At 37.7% G+C, this 22,591-nt stretch overlaps 2 protein-coding genes across 13 annotated transcripts in view; one reads left to right on the top strand and one right to left on the bottom strand.

Annotated features, from left to right (window-relative positions):
* Positions 1-16,843, top strand: part of LOC127974648 (neural cell adhesion molecule 1) — a 31,651-nt gene extending 14,808 nt beyond the window's left edge. For 2 of the 6 annotated variants that reach the window (XM_052578080.1, XM_052578079.1), the window contains exons 3-10: positions 6,908-7,016; positions 11,580-11,651; positions 12,438-12,635; positions 12,754-12,891; positions 13,946-14,089; positions 14,183-14,300; positions 15,011-15,165; positions 16,050-16,843. In XM_052578080.1, the coding sequence (XP_052434040.1) occupies positions 6,908-7,016; positions 11,580-11,651; positions 12,438-12,635; positions 12,754-12,891; positions 13,946-14,089; positions 14,183-14,300; positions 15,011-15,165; positions 16,050-16,246 (1,131 nt within the window). In that variant the 3' untranslated portion in view covers positions 16,247-16,843. Of the gene's footprint in view, positions 1-5,345; positions 6,208-6,907; positions 7,017-11,579; positions 11,652-12,437; positions 12,636-12,753; positions 12,892-13,945; positions 14,090-14,182; positions 14,301-15,010; positions 15,166-16,049 lie in introns of those variants that run through there. The other 4 variants (XM_052578077.1, XM_052578081.1, XM_052578082.1 and 1 more) reach the window with 4 other exon arrangements.
* Positions 1-22,325, bottom strand: part of LOC127974642 (B-cell receptor CD22-like) — a 42,492-nt gene extending 20,167 nt beyond the window's left edge. The window contains exons 1-8 of one of the 7 annotated variants that reach the window (XM_052578063.1): positions 22,158-22,325; positions 21,331-21,702; positions 20,682-20,948; positions 19,929-20,198; positions 19,339-19,432; positions 19,017-19,056; positions 18,800-18,927; positions 18,258-18,643 (exon numbers count right to left, since the gene is read on the bottom strand). In XM_052578063.1, coding sequence (XP_052434023.1) covers positions 18,580-18,643; positions 18,800-18,927; positions 19,017-19,056; positions 19,339-19,432; positions 19,929-20,198; positions 20,682-20,948; positions 21,331-21,702; positions 22,158-22,197 — 1,275 coding nt within the window. In that variant the 5' untranslated portion in view covers positions 22,198-22,325 and the 3' untranslated portion in view covers positions 18,258-18,579. Of the gene's footprint in view, positions 1-18,257; positions 18,644-18,799; positions 18,928-19,016; positions 19,057-19,338; positions 19,433-19,928; positions 20,199-20,681; positions 20,949-21,330; positions 21,703-22,157 lie in introns of those variants that run through there. The other 6 variants (XM_052578067.1, XM_052578069.1, XM_052578066.1 and 3 more) reach the window with 6 other exon arrangements.
* Between the last annotated feature and the right edge of the window lie 266 nt (positions 22,326-22,591).

The raw sequence follows: 22,591 nt of genomic DNA, 5'->3' as shown, positions 1-22,591 counted from the left end.
GCTATGCTGTCGGTCATTGCAAATCGATTACCACATTTAACTCCCTCTCAAATCGCTGAAGTATTATCTGTGATGGATGATTTTCCTGAGTTATTCGGAGATGTTCCGACTGTAACAACAGTTTTGGAACATGACATAGATGTGGGTGATAAAGGCCCGATTAAACAACACCCATATAGGGTAAATCCAGAAAACCGTTCTATTCTGCAACGAGAGGTTGAGTATATGACAAGGAATAATATTGCTGAACCTAGCTCTAGCCCTTGGAGCTCCCTGTGCCTTTTAGTTGGAAAACCTGATGGCACTTACAGGTTTTGTACAGACTACAAACGTGTTAATGCCATCACTCTACCAGACTGCTATCCATTACCGCGGATGGATGACTGTGTGGACCGGGTTGGCTCGGCCACCTTTGTCACTAAAATCGACCTCCTAAAAGGTTACTGGCAAGTTCCCCTTACACCAAGGGCAAAACAAATATCAGCTTTCGTGACCCCGGATTCACTTTAACTCCTAAGTGCGAAGCGAGTCAATGCGCCTCATAGGCTAAAGATATTGCCTCCACCAGCCAATGGGACATGCGCTGTTTTGTAACCGCATGGCCTTTACTCTTATGTCCAAAACAGACAAACAGCTGGTCAGACTCACGCCATGGGGCTGTACGATCCACATAAGCCTTTAAAGCTCTACCAGGGCAAAGACTTAGATCTCCTGACCCCGTCTCAGCAGGGGGTAAAGCTTCCAGGACCACTTGCTGAAAGCGAAAGGGGTTAGATGCGACCTTAGGAACATAATTAGGCCTCGGCCGCAACAGCACCTTTAAAGAGCCCGGTGCAAATTCCATGCACGAGGGTGAAACAGAAAGAGCCTGTAAATCCCCAACTCTCTTGAGGGAGGATAAAGCCATAAGAGGAGTGTCTTCAAGGTCAGGATTTTAACCGGGACAGTTTCCAAGGGCTCAAACGGATGCCCTGATAAACCTTCCAACACAATGGATAAATCCCATGAAGGAACTTGCACAGGGCGGAAAGGCCTCAGCCGTCGCGCACCCTGTATGAAACGAGAAACCAGTGGATGACGGCCCACTGAGGCACCATCTATGTATTCGTGGTAAGCTGAAATGGCTGCCACGTAAACTTTTAGAGTGGCTGGTGTCACTCCATCAGAAAAACGGTCCAGAAGGAACTCCAGTACTAAAGCCACTGGGCAGTAAACTGGATCCACATTACGATTTCCACACCAGGCTGTAAACCGTCTTTACTTGAAAGCATATAAGCGTCTCGTAGAAGCTGCTCTAGAATTCAGTAAAGTCTCAGTAGTTTCAATGGAAAGACCGGGACATACTAACGCACTCCGCTCAGAGGCCACGCCCACAGTTTCCACAGATCTGGTCTGCAAACCACGGCTGCGTGTGCCATCGCGGAGCCACCAACAGCAGCTGTTCCACTCTGTCCAGCCGTATTCTGGATAATACCGCTTGGATCAGACGAATCGGGGGGAAAGCATACAAACTGGTCCAGGGCCAGCTGTGAGCTAACGCATCCACGCCCAGGGGCGATGGGGGGCATAGGGAGATCCATAGCGGGCAATGAGTAGTCATGTTCGACGCGAATAAATCCACTTTCGCTTTGCCGAAAATCCGCCATAAAAGATTCACCGTCTGGGGGTGTAATCTCCATTCCCCTTGTTCCAGAGCCTGTCTGGATAGCAAATCCGCTCCGAAATTCAATCGTCCGGGAACATGAACAGCCCGGGTCGACAGAAATTTGTCCTGAGACCAAAGAAGAACATGTCCCGCCAGCCTGCACAGGGGGCGAGAGCATAATCCTCCCTGATGATTCAGGTATGACACAACCACTGTGTTGTCTGATCTGAGCAGCACATGACGGACGATCAGCAGATTCGCGAAATTCTGGAGAGCCAGAAAAACTGCCAGTAATTCCAAACTGTTTATGTGCCAGCTGCGTTGAGCCACTGTCCACACTCCGTGGGCGGGGCGCCCTTGACAAACATCTTGACAGTCTCTCGGAAAGCACAAATTCCCAGCCGAACCCCTGTCAGGAGAAATTCGTTCGACATCCATAGTTTTAGCGACATCACACACCGCCGTGTCACCGAAATCGTTCGATGCGGAAGACAACGGGGTGAAATATTCCACCTTTTCGTCCACCACTGAAAAGAGCGCATGTGAAGTAATCCCAGACGAATCACGGGGGATGCCGCTGCCATTAGACCTAAAAGCCTGAGGCACAATCTCACTGTCACCGTGTGACACGCTTTGAAGCACCGCACCGCATGACGCAATCGACTGAGCGTGCGGGAGAGAAAGCTTCGCTGTCATCGCGCGAGAATCCAAATCTATTCCCAGAAAGGTTATCCGTTGAGAGGGGATTAAAACACTTTTCTGGAAATTCGTGCGTAAGCCCAGGCTGTTTAAATGATTCAGCGCAAGATCCCAATGAGAGTGTGCTTGAGTCTGCGATTGCGCTAGCACCAGCCAATCGTCCAAGTAATACAAAACACGAACACCCTGGAGCCCCAACGGGGCCAGAGCTGCGTCCATGCATTTTGAGAAAGTACGGGGCGCTAAAGCCAAGCCAAAGGGAAGAATGCGGTACTGATACGATTTGCCTTCTAAAGCGAATCTGAGGAACTTCCCCTCGTCTCTTGACGATATGAATATGAAAATACGCATCCTTCAGACCGATCGTAATAAACCAATCGTTTGGTTGGATCTGAGACAGAATAGACTTTAACGTCAACATCTTGAATCTTGAACAGCCTTTCCGAACAAACCATCCTTGAAAACAGGGGCATCCAGCCAGAGGTAGCGCTCAACCGAAATCAAACCGGCAATGGAACGGCCCACTGCACGAGCGGTATGCTTGGTAGCACGTAGCGCCAAATCCGTTGCGCTACGCAGTTCTTTTACTGCCTCTGGCGTGATGCCCTCCCCTTCGTCAAGTTCCTTCAATAGCTCCGCTTGGTAGGCTTGAAGGACCTTCCACCGGGGGCGTCGTTGTGTAGCCATTGTTCGCCATATCAGAAACGGTGGCGAAATCCGCAGCCGCAGCGTTAGTAATCCGCGCCGAAAACGGCTGTTTCCAGGACCTCGAAACCTCCTGGTGGAGGTCCGGGAAAAAAGGTGAAGGCCTCCGGGGCTGTGTAGGTGTCCAACTAGTTAAAAAACGGTCGTCCAGCTTAGAAGAAGGTTGGGCCTCGGCCTTCTCAACCTCCCAGTCCAGCCCCAATTTACCCACCGCACGAGAAACCACGTCCAACAGCTCACTGTAGGAGGGGGAAACACGCCTCTCCTGTCCGATAGGAGGGAGAGGGCTAGTGTCGGCCGCGAAGTCCTCAGACCCCGAGGCCGCGGTGGATAGAACGTCGTCATCATAGCGTCCACAACCGAAGGAGATGGCGACGCATGCCTCCGTTGTGGGCTGTAAATCCTCATTAGAGAAGACGACAGGCTCAATAAAACTTTTATTCTGCAGCAGGGTAGGGGAGAGCGAGCGACGTGGAGAATATTCCAGCGCTGCGCTGTCCACGAAATCCATGTCGCACGTGTCACCCCAAGCTATCGCCTCGTGCGGTGCTTTGGCAGTCGCAGAGGCGACATGATGGGGGTTAGACTCGAGGGCGACATCGGAAAATAGTTCCACCCTAGAGCGCAGTACTCTGAGACGCAGGCCATCACAATGGGGACAGGAAGAAAGGCCGCTAAGCGCCGCCTGTGCATGATGCAAATCAAGACATACTATGCACCTGTCATGAGTGTCACCCGCTGTGATGTACCTGGTACATGGCTCCTTGCATTTTCGGAAACTCATCGCATCTGTGTAAAGGCGTTAAACACTGCTCGAAGAAAATCGCTGGAGAACGCGAGATGATTAGGGCACAGATGATTCACTTTTCCTGAAAGAATGAAATCTGAGCGAAATGGTGCACGGCACCCAGGTATATGATGCTTATTGGTGCAATACCGCCCTCTTCTGTTCCGGAGTGTGGATCAGATAATGTTTTCCTACTAAACGTACACATCACTCACATTGTTCCCTACATACACTAGCGTACTCTTCAAATACACTACATACACTAGCGTACTCTTCAAATACAGTTTCTCCAAACGTGTTTATTATTTTAGGTAGTCATTATCACGATAATCCATGTCCAAGAGTCAATTTCCTCGGATGAGATGGTTTTTATTCGTTCCTTATTTAACACGATGCTATAAACGCACACTGACCTCATCGAGCTTTTATTTTGGCACTTCCGGAATTTTGAATTGGCATATTAGCTAAATATTTAGTTTCAACCGAAACATTTAGATTCAACATTTAAATTTAGATTTATATTTAACATTTAGATTTAACATTTATATTTAACATTTAGATTTTATATTTACATTTAGATTTAGCTTTAGCATTTAGATTTAACATTTATTTGTAACATTTAATATTTATATTTAACTATTTAAAATATCTCTAAGTTGACAAATATTGTTGTAAATGTGCTAAAAAGTGACCGTCAAAAACTCATACCAGTTTTTTAAACATTTGAAGCTAAATGTGACAATGTTGCTGTTATTTTCAGCATGAGCAGCTTTACAAAAGGCACCCGATATACATTATGAAGTGCAAAATACAACAACAGAGACCTTCAATTAATCAATACTTGGAATGATTATTTTTTAAATGCATTTCTGGAACTAATGCAAAAATTGTAACATTGTAAACTTCACTATACATTCAATGAATGGAACTTTCATTAATCCTACATCCTTTAAACAACTTCAGTGAACACATCCAAGACAGATGAAGTCATTCATAAGTCCGTTGAGCTCTCCGCAGGACTCATGATACCACCTTTGGCAGTGGCAGCAAGCCACCCATTCCTCATTGGCCGTTGGGTCACTTGCATCCACATAGACCCCTTGCAACCAGTATAGGGGTCACTTCCCTGAACTGTTTGCAGGGGAGGAACGGCAGCTTTTGGGGGGCAGACACCAGCAGGCTTGGGCACTTTGGTTGTTTTTGGTTTCCTTTTGTCTGCTTTGGCCTGCTTTAATTTTGGTTTGTGTCCTTCAGTCACCTCCTGCTCATATTCTTCAATAGCCCCTGCCATTCTCTCTTCACTCCACTAGTTTAGTTTTCTTCCTTTCCTACTTTGCTGTCTTTTCCTTTTCTGTATTGCCCTGTCACTCCTTCTCTCTCTCTCTCTCTCTCTCTCTCTCTCTCGCTCTCTCTCTCTCTCGCTGTCCCTCTCCTCTCTGTATGGGTGCCATCTTGTGTATATTGAAATTTTTTTTTATTTTTTTTTTTATATTCAGACACATTATTATTATTATTATTATTATTACGTAGACGTTCGTTTTGACGTTCGATCGGTCGTTCAATCGTTCAATTTTGGCACGGTGTACGTGCCATACTGGAGTGTGTCTCCGCATCCTCAAGCTACATCGTCTGAATAAAGCATCGGGAGTTTTGGGGTCAGATCCTGCAGAAGACCAGGTTCCTGTCCTTTAAATTGTTAAATATTAGAATGATCCCATTCTATATCGTCGCCACCAAAGTTTTCCAAGTCCTTCAGAAGTGTTCACGGCCATGGTAAGAAAAGGCATAACAGACACAAAATCGGAGTATACCTTCACTTCAAAACAACAAGTTATCTGAGGTAAGCATATGATCAGGAAATAGTGGACATTTAAGGAATAATATTGGCTGTGGAACTGTTCAACTTTCAGTAAAGGACAAACTAAACTCAGTAACCTGGGCCGACAGAGGTCCCCCACCATTCGATACCGATTTAACTCTATGTATCATCTGCAGTGTTGGGAGTAACGGCGTTTAAGTATAACGGCGTTACTAACGGAGTTAAATTTTCAGTAATGGAGTAATCTAATTAATTACTTTTCCCATTATTGCAACGCCATTATCTTTACTGATAATGTAAAGTGTCGCGTTACTACAATTTGGTTGAATAAAGCGCGAGGTGTCATGCTTTGGCTAGTGACTGCACATCAGCTGCCTGACACCGTTGCAAAAAAAAGATAATGATTGGCTGGGTGGGCGGTGCCCTGCTCACGCCCCTCACTGCACGCTCTGATAACCACTAAGCACAAGACGGCATCAGTGATAATGGCTTTCTCGAACTGGAAGTACCAGGAATTAAAGGCAAGGCAAGAACGTTTCTGTAACATGCATGGTAGGTCCAGGAAAAAATACTTTATTGTATTGAGTCTGCCTCAAGCAACTCAAATCTTATGAACCACCTCATCAACACATGCTAACATGTTACTGTACTGAATATTTAATGCTGTGTTCACACCAGACGCAACTTGCGCGAATAAATCTAGTTTTAAAAGTATTTCATGCGAGAATGTATTATATTGTTGTAAAATTGTTGTAAATTGTTATAAACTTGAATATGCGGTGTATTTATAAAGACTAGTAACTTTAGGCCTAATATAAATTTACAGAGATTTGCACTAATGGCCAGGTTTCCCTTTGTTTCTTTTTACCCAAGTTTAAATTTGTTTGTCTTAATTTTGCACTTGAATTTTATTTTCAATATTTATTTTGTATATGTTTTATTTCTATATCATATGGCAGGCTGCAATCTATTGAGTTCAAATAAATACAACATTTTCTAAAATACTTCAAAATAGTGTTTTTATTCTTCGATCAGTTAATATAAACATCTTATATATTAAAGATGTTATAGGACTTAATAGCATTATAGAACATAAAAAACATGTCACAGTTACTTTACTGAGTAACTAATTACTTTTACAATGTAGGGCAGAAATAAGAGAGAAGATGAGAACTCGCACTCAAACAATAAGAGGAAACATGTGGAAGGGAGTGTGCTTATTCTAACACTCTCTGTCTCTGTCGTAACATAGAAAACACGCTGCCTGTTAGACTCCAAGAGAGGGGATCTCGAAGAGATGACTGCAAGCATGATGATGCTCAGGCTGTGTGGACTCCTTCTTATATGCTCAAGTCTAATAGGTAAGCAGGGTTTTACTTTCCCAATATTTGACTGTAATTTAATTTCCATTTTAAGCAGAAAAATATGCACGTTTTCTGAAATTTGTGTATAAATATAGCCAACACACACACACACACACACACACACACACACACACATATATATATATATATATATATATATATATATATATATATTAGTGCTGTCAATCGATTAAAAAAAATTAACTAATTAATCGCACAATTTTTAAAAATTAATCGCAATTAAAAGACTGAAACTTTTTGGATATGTAAATGTAAAATGTAAATAATGTAAACTCAAGACAAAGAAACTATTTAAATTCAAAATATTATTGTTTATTGGAATTTTTGTTTAACTTGTAACACAGATTTTCTCATGTAAACAACATACCTGCAATAAACCATCAATATCCTCCAAATTAACTGTTGGCTTGAAAGCCATATTTATTACAGAAATAAAAACACAGGCATGTAAGTACCATTTGAATTTCAAAACAATCAATGCCAATAAAAAACAAAAATGATTTCCATGTTGAATTCTAAGTGGACTGCAAAAAATTCCAAAGTATAGTCATTGCCAGTGCTTTAAGTGGGCCGGTATGCACCTGTACTCAGTACCGCCACTTCCAAATATAGCTCTTGAGCGTACCGCCACCTCTCCGTGCGCCCAGAACGTGCCGTACCAGTACGCTCATTTGGACTGATCTGTTTTAATAGAGGTTTTAATCTTTTACCTGCACTGCCGATTTTCAGAGCGCCCTTCACAATGCAAGCTTCCTAATTCATCCCACCCAGAGCAGAAACTACATTACCCATTCACCCTTAAGTTATACAAGTGAATAGCGCATGTGTCGCTTTTCCCACTGCTAAGTGTCAACAACTCAACGTGGCCGGAGAAGGTGTGTGAAACTCGTTGTGAGTTATACTAAAGCAAAATCTTGAGTATTTATTGTCTGATAAACATTAAAAACTGTCTGCGGAGGTTGAGTCGTCCTGCAGCCCCCGCTGGCTGCTCATTGGCTGCAGCATCTTTTTTCTAAGTTCTAAAAAAATAGTTCATGATTTTAATGTTGCTGTTTCTTGTGGCAGACTAAATGAAGAGTAATGTTTCTTGTGGCAGACTGAAGAGTAATCCGGCAGAGTTTTATACTGAAACTTTCCGTCTAAAAGTCCTTCCTTGGTCTTATCCATATTTCTTTGCACGTTGAACACACATAGGCCACAACTGGAAATAAAAAAAACTGCAACCGCGTTAATTGCGTTATTTTTTTTTAACGCGTTAAATATTTCAAATTAATCGAATGCGTTAACGCGCTAATTTTGACAGCACTAATATATATATATATATATATATATATATATATATATATATATATATATGTTAGGGCCGGGACTTTAACACGTTAATCGAGATTAATTAATTACACAAAAAATAACGCGTTAATTAAGATTAATTAATTACAGAAAAAAAATTTCCCGCATCTTTAATAACTTCTTTTTGTACCACGGAAGTTTCTCACTGGATGAGTTTCGGTGGACCGATTATACTGGAGCACCAACTAGCGTTCGCATATCACCGCAGCAGCACATCGATCCTCAAGTATCACCTCAACGGAAAACATATAGCAGCTAGCGTGGACTTTACACTTTATGTTGAACTATGTATTATTTTGTTGGTGCAACTGGCACTTTATATTGAACTCTTTATTGTTTTGGCCAAGGTTAAAGAGTGTTGGACCTCTGAAGCAACAGAGAGAGGTTTTTTAATGTTCTGAATGTACTTGACAGTATTGTATTTTACTTAAAAAACAGTTTACAGAAGGTCCCAGCACCTATAAGCTACCTGAATTTCTGAAATATACTATTTCTAAATTGTTTCTAAATATGCTATTGTCTGCTAGACTTGGTTGAACAAAAATAAACGATATTTTGTTACTTAAGCTTATGTATTCAGTCATTATTCAATGGTATACTATAAATCCATGTGAAAAAAAAATTACTTCTCACTGTTCTCAGGTCAAATATTTATATGCGATTAAAATACGATTAATTCAGATTAATTCATCACAAAGCCTAATAATTAATTAGATACATTTTTTTTAATCGAGTCCCGGTCCTTATATATATATATATCGTATTTTCCGGACTACAAGTCGCACCTGAGTATAAGTCGCATCAGTCCAAAAATACGTCATGACGAGGAAAAAAACATATATTAGTCGCACTGGACTATGAGTCGCATTTATTTAGAGAAACAAGAGAAAACATTACCGTCTACAGCCGCTAGAGGGCGCTCTATGCTGCTCAGTGGTAGACTACAGGAGCACTGAGCATTATTGAGCGCCCTCTCATGGCTGTAGACGGTAATGTTTTCTCTTGGTTCATGTCTCTTAGTTCATTTCTCTCGGTTCATGTCAAATTAATTTTGATAAATAAGTCACACCTGACTATAAGTCGCAGGACCAGCCAAACCAAGAAAAAAAGTGCGACTTATAGTCCGGAAAATACTGTATAATATAACAGGGGCGGACTGGCCATCGGGAGAGACGGGACATTTCCCGGTGGCCTGACGGTCATTTTGGCCCGCAGGCTGACGCTGTGTAGTCGATCAGGCTGACGTGCAATAGGCTGGTATGCAACTGCGAATTAATTGACAGTCTAATTAATCTACGAATCAGCTGATCGAAGGGTGAAAATGACACCACCACATGACCAAACATCAGCGAAGCACTCACTGCCTAATTGGCTATATCCAGAGGCAGGCTTTATCTTAGAAAATCGTGCAAAAATGAAGCGTAAACGCAAAAGAGGAGCTGAGACGGAACATATAAAAAGGAGAAAAGCCCTGGCCACAGACGCGGCAAATTGCTGCAAAATCCCAGCCATGTTCGCCAGTAAGGGAGCAGGTCGGTCAGAATTACATTTATATTTACTATGGTTCACTGAAAAAAACGAACCGTACAGTTCACCACACACTATTCGGCACGCGCTGGGACCGCTGTTCAACTTAAATCTGACAAAGCATCTGTAATATGGTTTACTATAAATAACACGTATAACAAACAGGGTTCAAATAATATAAGTTTCTGTTGATGCATGCGCATTCTGGATTCCCAGACATTACAAAAACAGTTATGAAAAATACCTCTACAAATCATTCGTGTTTCTCAATGTCAAGGAAGGATCCTCGGAAGCCAGTATTTCGAGGATGATAGGTCATCGACATCTGTCGAAGGACTGTTTCAATGTCGAGGATCCTTGGAATTTCAACCAAGGACTGAGTCCTTCGTTCGAAGAATATGCCATACACAGGAAAGGATGCATATGTGTATCCTTCGTGCTCTTCGCGCTCTCAAATCACCCACAATCCTATGCACGCAGCTTTGCTATCTAACGTTAGTTCAAAAATTAAAAAATGTTGAACATTAACGTAGTCAGAGCGTTAACGGTTTTTATTTACATTACCAAACATTTGTTATAACTGTAGTAAATATAAGTAAAGTATGACGTTTAAATGCCAGTACAAATTAATACCGTATTGATATTGTAAATTATACAAATACAAATGGTTAACTGAACCGGACCTGTCATTTAACAATTGGTTGCGTCAATGGCATTTATTTTATAAATAACTAGTTAAGTTGTCCAAAGTAATTTAATTATACCATACACAGCGTTATTGAAACGGACCTTTTCACTGACGTAATGACGCAATTACGTGCACTTGCTAGCCTGTTCCATTTACGTGTTCTCCGTATGCTAAAGAGGAGTCTCACCTAGCCTCTGAAGGAAGTGACTTGGAAGGATCAGTCCTACCAAGGAAGTATCCTTGACAATGAGAAACGCCAATTGACTCTTGTTCAATACTAATATGAACACTGGGTCAGTGCATTCTCTTAAAGTGACAGTCTTTATATTAATCGAACAGCAACAACCAAGAAATCACTCACTGCTCTTGATTAAAAGCTTTTTTTTTTTTTTACTTAAAGAATAATCTTTAATTTATGGTCCAAAATGCAATGCTGTTTTACATTTGATTACTTTAATTTCTGTACCTAAAAACTAATGCTAGACCTACCAAAAAAAAACCTGAAAGTCAGTTTATTTTATTTGTATCTTTACTCTATTGTATTTATTTGTGCTGTTGCTTGTAGTTAGAATATTCTTAATAATATGATTTTATATATATATATATATATATTTATTATTTTTTTTTTTTTTTTGAAAGTATAGTTTTTACATAAACAAAGCACATTCAACGGTACCAAAACCAAAACCGTAAAATATATGGAACCTCTGCATTGCAGAAAATTTACTTTTATAGATTTTAAAGACCTGAATCTGGCAGGTATGTATTACATTCAGTGTTTACATATCACAAACACTTTGAAATGTCCAATGAGTGGCTAATAAGTAATGAGTTCGTTAACATTTTTCCCAAAATGTTCTTAGGGGTAATCTGAATTTTTTTGTTTACTTTTTTTTTTTTTTTTTTTTTTTTTTTTTAAGAGTATAGAGCTAATTTGTTAATAATTTGAGGTTATGTGTTTTCTTTCATTTTAGATTCTAAATTAGACATCATCAGTGGTGACCCAGATATTCAGGTGGGACAAGAGACTCTGCTTTTGTGCAAAGGTTGGTGTGTTAGTACTAAGATTTCATTAATTGACACAAATAATGACCTCAAATTATATCTGTATTACTAATTCACTTAAACATGTCTTAAGGTTGTTGCATTAGCTACAAAACATCAGACTGAGTAGAAATAAGTGATGCTGGGAACAAATCAGAGTTCAGTGTGACTTTTTATGACTTTATGAGTTCCCCTCAAGTGTCCGTATTACATTTTGCTTTCTTTTTGAAGTATCTATCATTTGAAACCTAACAAACATGTTTTTATAAAGTAGTTTGTTTGAAAAGCTTGCTTGTGTTTCTTTAAAATAAATAGCACTTGGTTTTATATTTTGTGTTATTTTTTTTGTCCAAATATTTTGGAGGCCTTTGAATAATGTACAACAATCTGTACCTGTCCAAACATTTTTTATACTGCAGATATAATATTACTCTCATAAAATAACCAAGAAGGTGTTGTTTTTGGTGTTAATCTGTGAAATATTACAATATTACATATTTGATAAATGTAAGGTATTACAATAAATATGAAATATTAAAATATAAATTCTAATATCTGTATACTGTCATCATTACAGGGATGATTCTGCTTAACTGAATAAACTAACCATAACTTGTATTATGCCATAGCTAATTATTGTCATATGGACATTCATACACTCATCTCTGGTGGATAACAGAGTACTTTCTTAAATGTAACATTGAAATAAGTTGTTTTTGGAAAGCTTTTTTGAAACTTATGTATTACAAAAAGTGACATAGAAATCTATGTTCTGTTGCGTGGTTCAGCTGATTCAGAGGGAGATTTTAGTTGGTTGATAGATGATGAAGAAATCGATGAAGATCGCCATGTAGTCGAGAAAATTGATGAGTCCTCGAGTAAACTGATCTTGAAGAATGTTGAATTGAATGATGCTGGAAACTATACCTGCGTGTTTGAAAATGATCAAGGACAGAGGAAGATTACCTACCAGATCTACATCTACCGTAAGTTCCTTTCTTCTGGTTCTTGTTCCTGAAGACTCATAATGTTCCTGAGCATATTTACTTGTGGATTCACAAAATGTGTAAATGATTCTCATTTGAAATTTTGTCCAACAATCAGAAACACCGGACTTTGGCGACACATCAGTGTACCATGAATTTCTGGTGAACCAGACAGTGGAGATTCCCTGCGAGGTGTCTGGGCAGCCTGCGGTGGAGATCCTCTGGTTTCGGAATGATAGCATCATTAAAGATGACGGTAAGGAGATGGCCATGCTGCAGGTTCTTCTGCTCTTTTATGTGGTATGGGGGTCTCCTCACCTTCCTTGCTATCAGTGATGCCTGTAGATGGCAGGATGGCTATGGTGGACGATCTGGCAGGGTTCATTTTGGCAGGCATTTTTGATAAAGTCTTAGTCTTGAGATGAAAATGCTTAATATTCTTAGTCATATTTTAGTCATTTGAGTCTGTCATAGTTTTAGTCTAGTTTTAGTCTACGAAAAGTCATTGCATTTTTGTCTACTTTTAGTCAATAGTTTTAGTCAAACTGTAGTTACTTGTACCTTGATCAACATTATTGTCCAAAAGTATAGACTTAACCCAATCCCTACTCCTAAACCTAACCCTACCCATATTTTTTTTCCTAAAATCAGTGGGAAATGATAGCTGATTAACAATGGTGTAGAAGCACTTAACCCTGATTGTAAGAATTAAAAAGATATTTCCTGAAGAGTTATATCTCAAATCTTATTGCTTGATTTCGAAAAATGTAATGTCTGGTGAATGGCGCTAAAAGATTAATGCTCTATAAAGAAAATCCTACAACCTACAATTAGCTATTTAAAAAAAAGCAAAAGTGAGTTTAAGACATGCTATTTAGCTGAAGCAACCATGCAATTTTAACTTGCATCTTTGAGCTCTTTTATAAAGTGTAACTTGTAACTGAGAACTGCACGTCAAAAGTTCTGGTGAGCTACTTACAGTAGCAAGTTTACAATGACAGATATGCCGGATATATAATATGGAGATGCAAACTTATTGTTCAAGGACTTATAATGAACTGGAATCATTATTTCTGTGAGAAGTAATAATAAAAGCTGTTGGTGATCATCTTGGAGTTTTTGGAGAGACATGTTTTTCCCAGTGAGTCTATTTTGCTAAATAATGATAAGATTTTTGGTTTTGTGGCGAACTGGCCATTTAAGAGTGTGTGTGGGCTTTTAAATGCTTAGTCTCGCGAACCTAAAGTAATACTATTGCATCTTTGACATTTCTCATGCTCTACAGTAACTTCCCTCTTCTCTTTGTACAGGACGAGGTAATCTCAGAATCCTGTCAAATAAGTCTCTGCAGATTTCAGGAATTCAGCAGGAAGACAGCGGAACCTACACGTGTGTGAGCAGGATCAAGGGACGCCCCACAGAAAGGAGGCTCCAGATCTCTGTTGATGTTAATGGTGAGGACATAGAGGAATTAATCATGTTTGTTCTTAATGTGGTCAGGCTGAATATGTCCTCTTAATATCTGCTTTACACATCCCATTCTCCAGAGCCACCAACCGTCCTGATTGACCAGGACACAAAAAGGGTTTTGGCCGGACCCGACACCACTGTGTCTATAACCTGCCGGGTCAAAGGAGTACCCCGTCCAAATATTTCATGGACACTGTATGTATATCAGTAGAAAATGCTATAATATTTCCTTCATGCCTACCTATAATCCTTAGTCTCAGTCTTTTTAATATTTGTGAATCTACTTTTGAAGTCAAATTTCTAGTTCTTACTTGTTACATGCAAATAATCCATCCTGACTACTTCTATTGCTCCATTTCAAAACATAGTGAGCTATCTACATAGGAAGCATAATAGGTATTACAGACAAGCCGCTACCTTTTTAGAGACTTTCTTTAGGCTGATTTCTAAGGCAAGGCAAATTTCATACACATAATGACAGTTTTGAATGCTTTACATAAAAGCAATGCATAATAAATAAAAATAACTTAAAAAAAGAAATGAAAATAGGAGAACTTTATTTAAAATTTATTTAAAACTAATTATAAATTGATTCTAAATACTGAAAAAATTGTTCAGTCCACTAATAAAATGAGCATGTTTGTGCTTATGGTGTTAATTTAGAACCACCCTAATGCTAAATGTTCTTGAAATCAGTTGTAGACAGCAAGGCAGCTCAGTAATGTTTGGAACAGAGCCTATACGGCATGTGTTTACACATATTGTTTAGTCTTAGAGTCCATCTTGTGGTTTTGTATATTTGGAGTTTCCTTTTGTCTCTTTAGTTTTCCTCCCATGAGCATATTTGTGTAGTCTTAATGAACAATAGTGGCAAACAGAGTGTGCTTCTGGATCTTTCCCCTCAGCCCATCCACCTCTGACGAGTCCCGTCACAAATACAGCTCTGATAAGAGTGAGCTCACCATCTCTGCAGTGACCAGGAGGGATTTTGGAAAGTATGTTTGCAAGGCTACCAATAAGATCGGGGAAGACTCCGACACATTTACTTTAGATGTCTCAGGTAAAACAAGACTATCTTAGAAAACTTCAAATGAAGTCATGTGTCTATACTTTCTGAAAGTACAGAGGCATTGAATGTGGCAGCTGGTCTGCATCCATTTGTTTTTAGTCAATATACAGTAACAAACATTAACATGAATCAAAATTGATCCCATTTACCATCTTAATGAATATTTACTTTCCTAATGAAGGGATTTCTTTGATGGCCAGAAGGTTTCAGAAGTTGGCCCATACTGGTTGTTAAATGTTACATAATGGATTTGAACACCCATTTTCCATGATCCTATCAATCCATTCCTGAAGAATAAAATCAAAACAAGCAAGCATATTCTTTCTGAAGATCCTGTTTTATTTAAGTCAAATTGGTTGTGAAATGTGTCATGCTGAGTGTAAACTCCAGTGAATTTGTGTTTACGGCTCAACTGGTTGTTTTTTCCTCTACTTTGCTTTATTTCCCTTTCTTTGCAATTTTGTTTAGCCAAATGTTTATTCCAAAAAAACATGTTGCTACAGACACAAACACAGATAATCATTTTAATGTGCTTTTTATTTAGCCAATGAATCTTATCACTTTTCTTAAACTTAACAAATAGTGTTAGGGTTGGTATTTGATTTATTTAAAATCACTCAATCATTGATGCAATGATCCATTTTCATCTCTTCCTTGCGTTCATTTAATAATTTAGTATAGAAAACATGCATTTTAAATGTATCTTTACTGTATTTTTAGTTTTTGTGTTAAACATGTTTAATTATTTTAGCAATATCAGTATTTAGACTACCTGGTAGGACTGATTAGAGCAAGCTTAATAATATCATGCATTATGTCCTTAACAAAAGGTTCACCCTTTTAGTGATATGAATTGATTTCTCTTTCTCTTGCAGTCAGTCAGCCGGCGTTAGGGAAAGGAGTTGTGGTGGGAATTGTAATGTTCATCTTCTTGGTGCTGATGGTGTCAGTAGATGCTTTCTGTTGTTACACCAAACACTGCGGCCTGCTTCATTTCCTCGCTCACAAAATATTTGGATACAAGATTTCAGTGTCTAAAGGACTGGATGAAGAGGCCTTTAAAAAATACTAGTCTTCTGAATACATGTGATACATTTGTGTGAGGAAAAGTCCTCACATTATTTTCATTTTTTGGTGAACTATTCCCGTATGTAAAGTACACACACATCAAGAAAGTGCAAAGATACTTTACTTTGGAATAGAAGTGTAAATAATTAAATATTGTAAAATATATAATAATTATACATTTTATTGTATTCCTCACTGTTATGAACTGGTTTATAACAAAAGCTGATTATAATTGAAACAATAACACTTCACAATAAAGATTGAATAAAGTTTAAAAACAATACAATAAAGAATAGAGGGTTTTTACCAAATGTTTTAAAACCATGTTTAATGTTTTTTTTTTTTTTACTAACATAACAACCGAGATAAATTAATTATATAAATTAATTTAAAAAAATTATGAATGCATTTTAAACTAACAAACTAAGTGTTAATATTTTAAATATGTTTTAGAATACATATAGACAAAATGATTAATAATTCTCAAAAAAACTCATAATTAACAATTAACCTTATGATCTTTTTTTATATTATGTCTAAGATGGTGCATTCAGATGGATTTGCTGTGTCCTGTGTGTGATTGCTCTCTCCTAAGCTTCAGTCCTCTTTTTTCCTTTGGTACAGAGACGTGAAGCTGGGCGGGCTAACACTACCACGAGGCAGCATCCCAAAGCTTCAGTCACCCAGTGGGGCAGTGAATGGCGCTCATTCAGAGGTCACGTGTGACAAAGCGCCTCTTACCAAATTCGAGTAGGTGCCAACCTCAAATGGGTGAATGCAGCTGGGCATTAAAGCTGTCATTCACGAAAAAATGGCATGTGGGCTTTATGTTACACAACCAGGTTTAAAGGCAGAGTTCACCCAAAAATGACCAGTTTGTCATAATTTACTCCTCAAGCTTTCCAAACTACATATGACATTCATGGGTATATGCAACAAAATAGAAAACAATGAGTAAATAATCACTGAATTTTCATGTTTGATAAACTATTGCTTTAAATAAAAAAACGGCCATTTTTCAACTCATGTTAAAATTATTACTTTAAATTATTATTAATTATTACATGTCAATTATTACTTTTTATTATATTCTGTATTATTCATTGCCTCAGAAAACAAACAATCCAGCTGCATCATTAACACAGAAAGCAGCTTCTGTATTTTCTCTATCACATTCATTGTAGAAGTAATGATATGATCTCTTTTTTTTGTAGGAAGAAACCAGAATCAGGTGATGCAGCAGCAGAGGCCTAGAGGAAGATATTATACAGGACACAATTTGAATTCACTGAGTGAAGGAGCTTCACACAATCTCGGGACAAATGATTATGAGTTTGAGGGTGAAGTGTGTAATTATTTTTTTTAAATACAATATTTAAGATATTTGTAAAACAAAATGTTTAAATTCTACAGCTCTGTGGCGTTATGAAACATGGCTCAACCAATAGCATGAGTTGTGGGGCGGGACCATCTGTTTGTCTGACCAATGACAGATGAGGGAGTGTTTGAGAAACCTATTTGTAAGATATAAAACTTCATAAATGACATACTTTTTTTAAGTGATGCTATGGGACATCAACCATCATTCAATCATTATAAAGAACGACTGTTATTTGCAGGAAAACGTTCAAGTCATGTGTGATTTAGATTATACTTATTCAATTGTGATTGTACTACATGGAAATGTAGGAGTATTATGAGTGTTATCCAGCACCGTAAATACTGTACATCACAAATGCTGCTTGAGCTGAATGTATGTTCAGTAGTGAGCAGATAAAAGCAGGATGCAGCTAATATTAGTAATATTACTGTCCTAATGGGAGCATAATATCATAGAATAATAGCATCACTAGTGTAGTGTTAATTTATTGTGTGTTTAACATATGCTTGTAGCTTGTATAATATCTTGAAGGAACAGTTGAAAGAAAATGTCCAATGGATTTGGAAAGTTTAATGTGAACGATAATGCCTTTTGTAAAGATAAAAATAACTGTTTTAGTTAGACATAGATATTACAACTTCATATATTGTTACATTTATGCACCATGTATGAATGTTTTGCTCAAGTGAATATTAAATGTGGATGTAAATACAGATGCCTGCAGAAAGATGTACATATAGATTTATTAATAGTTTTTGATCTTTCCTGTACATTATGTAAATAATTTCTTTAATGCTTCCATACTCATTATATAGAGTGTCTCTATAGTCATTTTGTACTCAGTTATAAATGCATTCGCAACTATAGACATTTGAGATTGTTTTCAATAAAAAGAGATGAATACATTCAACAGCTGCTTGTTAAAGCTCATTATTCACAATGCTAGGAGTCATCATTCAGTGTTTGTAACTAAGAAGGCTGTAGATCACGGTGTCGTTCTCTTGATTTTTGCAAGGTGGTCTACAAAACAAAAGAAATTTAAAAGAAAAGGTCTGTTATTGTTTATAGAAAATGGTGAAAAAAAAATGTCAACGCAGCCAATTCTAGGGTTTACGAATCAATTCCACAGCTTTTCTCCCACAAATAAGCATCATTACAACATTATTTTATCATTACCTGTCTGAGGTTGAGGAAGCAAGCCTTAAATCCACATATAGCACATTTGTGGTAAGGTTGTCCTCAGACTCTGGTGATTTTCTCAGGTTCTCATAGATCTCCTCTGTGACAGTGACTGCAGGTGTCTGATCAGAAATGAAAAATCACTAGTATTGATTTAGTGCGCAATAATAATTCCTTGATAATTAATGAGATGAACTGTTCATGTCTTTGATAGTTCTGTGGGCTGCTTCTTTGATGTAAACTGCTTCCTCCTCCTGTAAAGATGTAAGATGTAATAACTTAGAATGCTCAGAATAGTACAAATACTTATTATTTAGTAAGTGAAGGCTTTGTGTAAACTGATTCCATGTTTGCCTGGCCCATCGATAGTGAAATCAGAACTGTGCAATAATAAACGCAGTACGTGATGATGGGGAAGTCATCGAAGGCTTGTGTAATGTGTAGAGTCATTTCCACACAGTACAAACTCATGCAATCAGTTCAGGTTTATGTTCTCTCAGCATTCCAACATTATCACATGCTGTGCGTCCACTCACCTTATAATGAGACCAAACATGACTAACAGTAGTACAGCCGTTAGAAACAAAAACACAGCTGCTGCGGTCAGGAAGAAATTTCGGTTACTGGCCACTATAGAAAAAAACAAAAATGAAATAATTTGTGTAAACTTTGTTTCGAATTGCATAATTAACTTACTATGTCTTATGCAAGCTTTATGTATGCACGCAGTATTTTACAAAATGTGCAGTATAAAGATGTTATTTCCATGTGTGAGTCATGAACTAGTCACATTTAACATTTCTGATGTTGTAAAACATAACTTTTTACTCAAAGTTTCATACACCACCGGTGTTCTAACAAATAATACTATCAGATTATGCTACTTTAGGTTGGGGTAGGTGTACATGTAAAGCCTTACACCTTATTAATATCATGCTGGAAGCAAAATCTGATAAGTAGCACTTTTCGCTATCGAATTATGTTACCATCTGTTTTAATGGGAGGTAGTGAAATCTGAGAGGGTAGCACAAATCGTCAGAACAACTGGATCTGTATTATAGGTTACTGCACAATATTCAGTTAGCAATAAGCTAGTATTCCATTTCGAGTGCAATTTCACAATTACCTTCAACTTTCAGTGCCGTGACTGTTGAATTTTGAGAACCCATGTCATTTTTAGCAGTGCAGAAGTACTGTCCGTCATCCTTCTGACTGGCAGATTTGATGGAGAATTCACGATCTGATCCTATATAAGAGACGTATGCTTCTTTGATCATAAACCAACTGTAGTTTGTCACTGCAGGATTGGCATTGCTCTCGCAGATTAGAGTCAGTGAGTTTCCTTCTTGTATCTTTCCAGATGGCAAAACTGATCTTTTGACGTTCTTTGGACTATCTGTGGGGAGAAGCAACAGGATCTGTATTTGCAAGAGAACTATGAAACTTTAACATGCAGTGTTGCAGGTGTTGCATCAAAACCGTTGACTGGGTTAGTGAAATTTCCTGAAATCACCCAGCTTCCTCATTTCATGGAGCTTATTTGACATAGAGGTCTGTAGCAATTTCAAATGCAGCATCTTACTCTACTATAGGCATGCATATATGATGCACAGACATTACAGTTTAAAATAAGGGTTTTATATTATTATATATTTTAAAATGTGCCCGTATCCATTACTCCAGGCTTAAGGGTCACATGATCCTTTAGAAATCATTCTAATATGCTGATTTGCTGCAACATTTCTTCTTATTCTCAGTATTAAAAGCTGTTTGGCTGAATAATATTTTGTTTATGATGCCTTAGAAGGCACTTCACCAGGTTTTTGAACAAAGCTATGATGTGTTTTAAATGACAGACAAGCCAGAGATGTGAACGTACATCTTACATCAAGCAATACTTCATCTGCTGAAGCTGAGCGGATGTTCTTCAGACCACAGGAGTAGTAGCCAAAATCATCGGATGAGACAGAGGTGATTTGGAGCACACTGCCAGTGGCTTCTGGAATCAGACGTTGGTTTTTAAACCAGGCAAACGGCTCTTGTGTTAGGATGCAGTTTTCTGTGCTGCATGTCAGTGCCACAGGGTCTCCTTCCTGGATGTGTTCATTCACCTTTTTTGTTTTTACTGTTACTCTAAAAGGTAGAACTGTTAAAGGTAATGTAGATTAATGAAATGTAACCAAAAAAAAAATTCAAAACGAAAAAGAGTATACACCAACATCAGCATCCCATGCTTTATTGGCACTGATGGTTCCATGAAGAATCTTTAACAACCATGGAACCTTTTCATTGCTCAAAAGGTCCTTTATAACATATTATGTTATATATATATATATATGTTATACATATTATGAAAACATATTATTCAGATTATTCTAATGTTTTCAACAGTAAGAAAAAGGGATTCTTTTAAGAACTGTTCACTGAAAGTTTCTTATACTATGCTATATCACAAAAAAAAAAAAAAAAAAAAAGTGTATACTGCTTATATTTTATTTCTTATTGAAAAAGTATAGCCTTTCATTTACCTGCTACAGTGAGCTTTATACCACCCCATCCAGTGTATTTTCCTCGAGAGGAATATGTTTCAAAGCGGAAGAAATACATTCCAGTGTCACTTTTGGAGACATTGTGTAACTGCAGTGAGCAGTTTTTGTCTCGGTTTGCATACGTTGTTCTGTTTTTGTACAGCTGGTGAATCTTGGCTGGTTCTGAGTTATAGACAGATATTCCCACCTGTGATCCGTCTTGTTTCTGATGAGCTTCAGGTTTGAACCAATATGTTGTTTTAAGTCTGTGAGAATCCGGACAATCAAACATGCAGCTGAAATCCACAGATGCTCTTTCCAATGCACACATGCTCCCAGGGTTGTATGAAACTGACCATGAAGCCACAGCAGCTAAACACACAAAAAATGTTTGTTATGATTTCTATAAGTCACTGATACTCCTTGTTCTTCACCCACAAGCACTTTTTTGGAGTCTAGATTTAAAATGATTATTCTTAAAGACTATCGGTGACCAGATCTGACCAAAATGTAAAGTGGTCACAAAATGGCTTAACATTATTCATTTTTCTTTTTTTCTTTCAACAACTAGGATTTCTAGGAAACATGGTAATTTTAAAAGTGTGAAATCCAAACATGGAAAAGTCGTGGAATTTCTAAAATGAAATAGATTTATTAAATTATATAAGCTCTTAAATATTTTATTGAGCAGTAATTACACCAGAAATATATTTGCCTTAAACTCAGTGAGTATTATCATAGAGTCAAATTTTTTTTATAATCTCTCAATCTATTTAGTCAATAACATCTACAAATAAAATCTAATACAAATTAAATAAAAAACTCACCTGGAAAAAGCAGCTGCAATAATATGTTGATATAAAACATGTTTTCTCCCTTCAGCAATTTTATCTAAGAAGAAAACACTTTTTTTATATGCTTCCGTAAGTTTCAGTCTTACTCCACGACAGGACTAATATACTTCAGCTTGCATCAGTAAACGGATATCCTTGTTCCACGGCAGAAAACTTCCCTAAATCTGTTCTTGTATTAAATTCCTTTGCTTAAATATTATCAAAAATATGTTTATTTGGTATATTTGATATGATTTTAATCATGGCAGGCTGAGTCTACCCTTACGAAAGGAAAATATATTTACCAATATATTTCTTAAAATATATTGTGATATATTGTAATATATTATTTTCCCTTTTTATTTTCTAATATTTTATATATTTGAATACATTTAATAATATATTGATATATTTATACATATATTATA

The sequence above is a fragment of the Carassius gibelio genome, chromosome B16 (assembly GCF_023724105.1).
Source record: "Carassius gibelio isolate Cgi1373 ecotype wild population from Czech Republic chromosome B16, carGib1.2-hapl.c, whole genome shotgun sequence".
NCBI lineage: Eukaryota > Metazoa > Chordata > Actinopteri > Cypriniformes > Cyprinidae > Carassius > Carassius gibelio.
The sequence above is the reverse complement of the archived record's forward strand: the minus strand, read 5'-3'. Positions and strand labels throughout refer to the sequence as shown.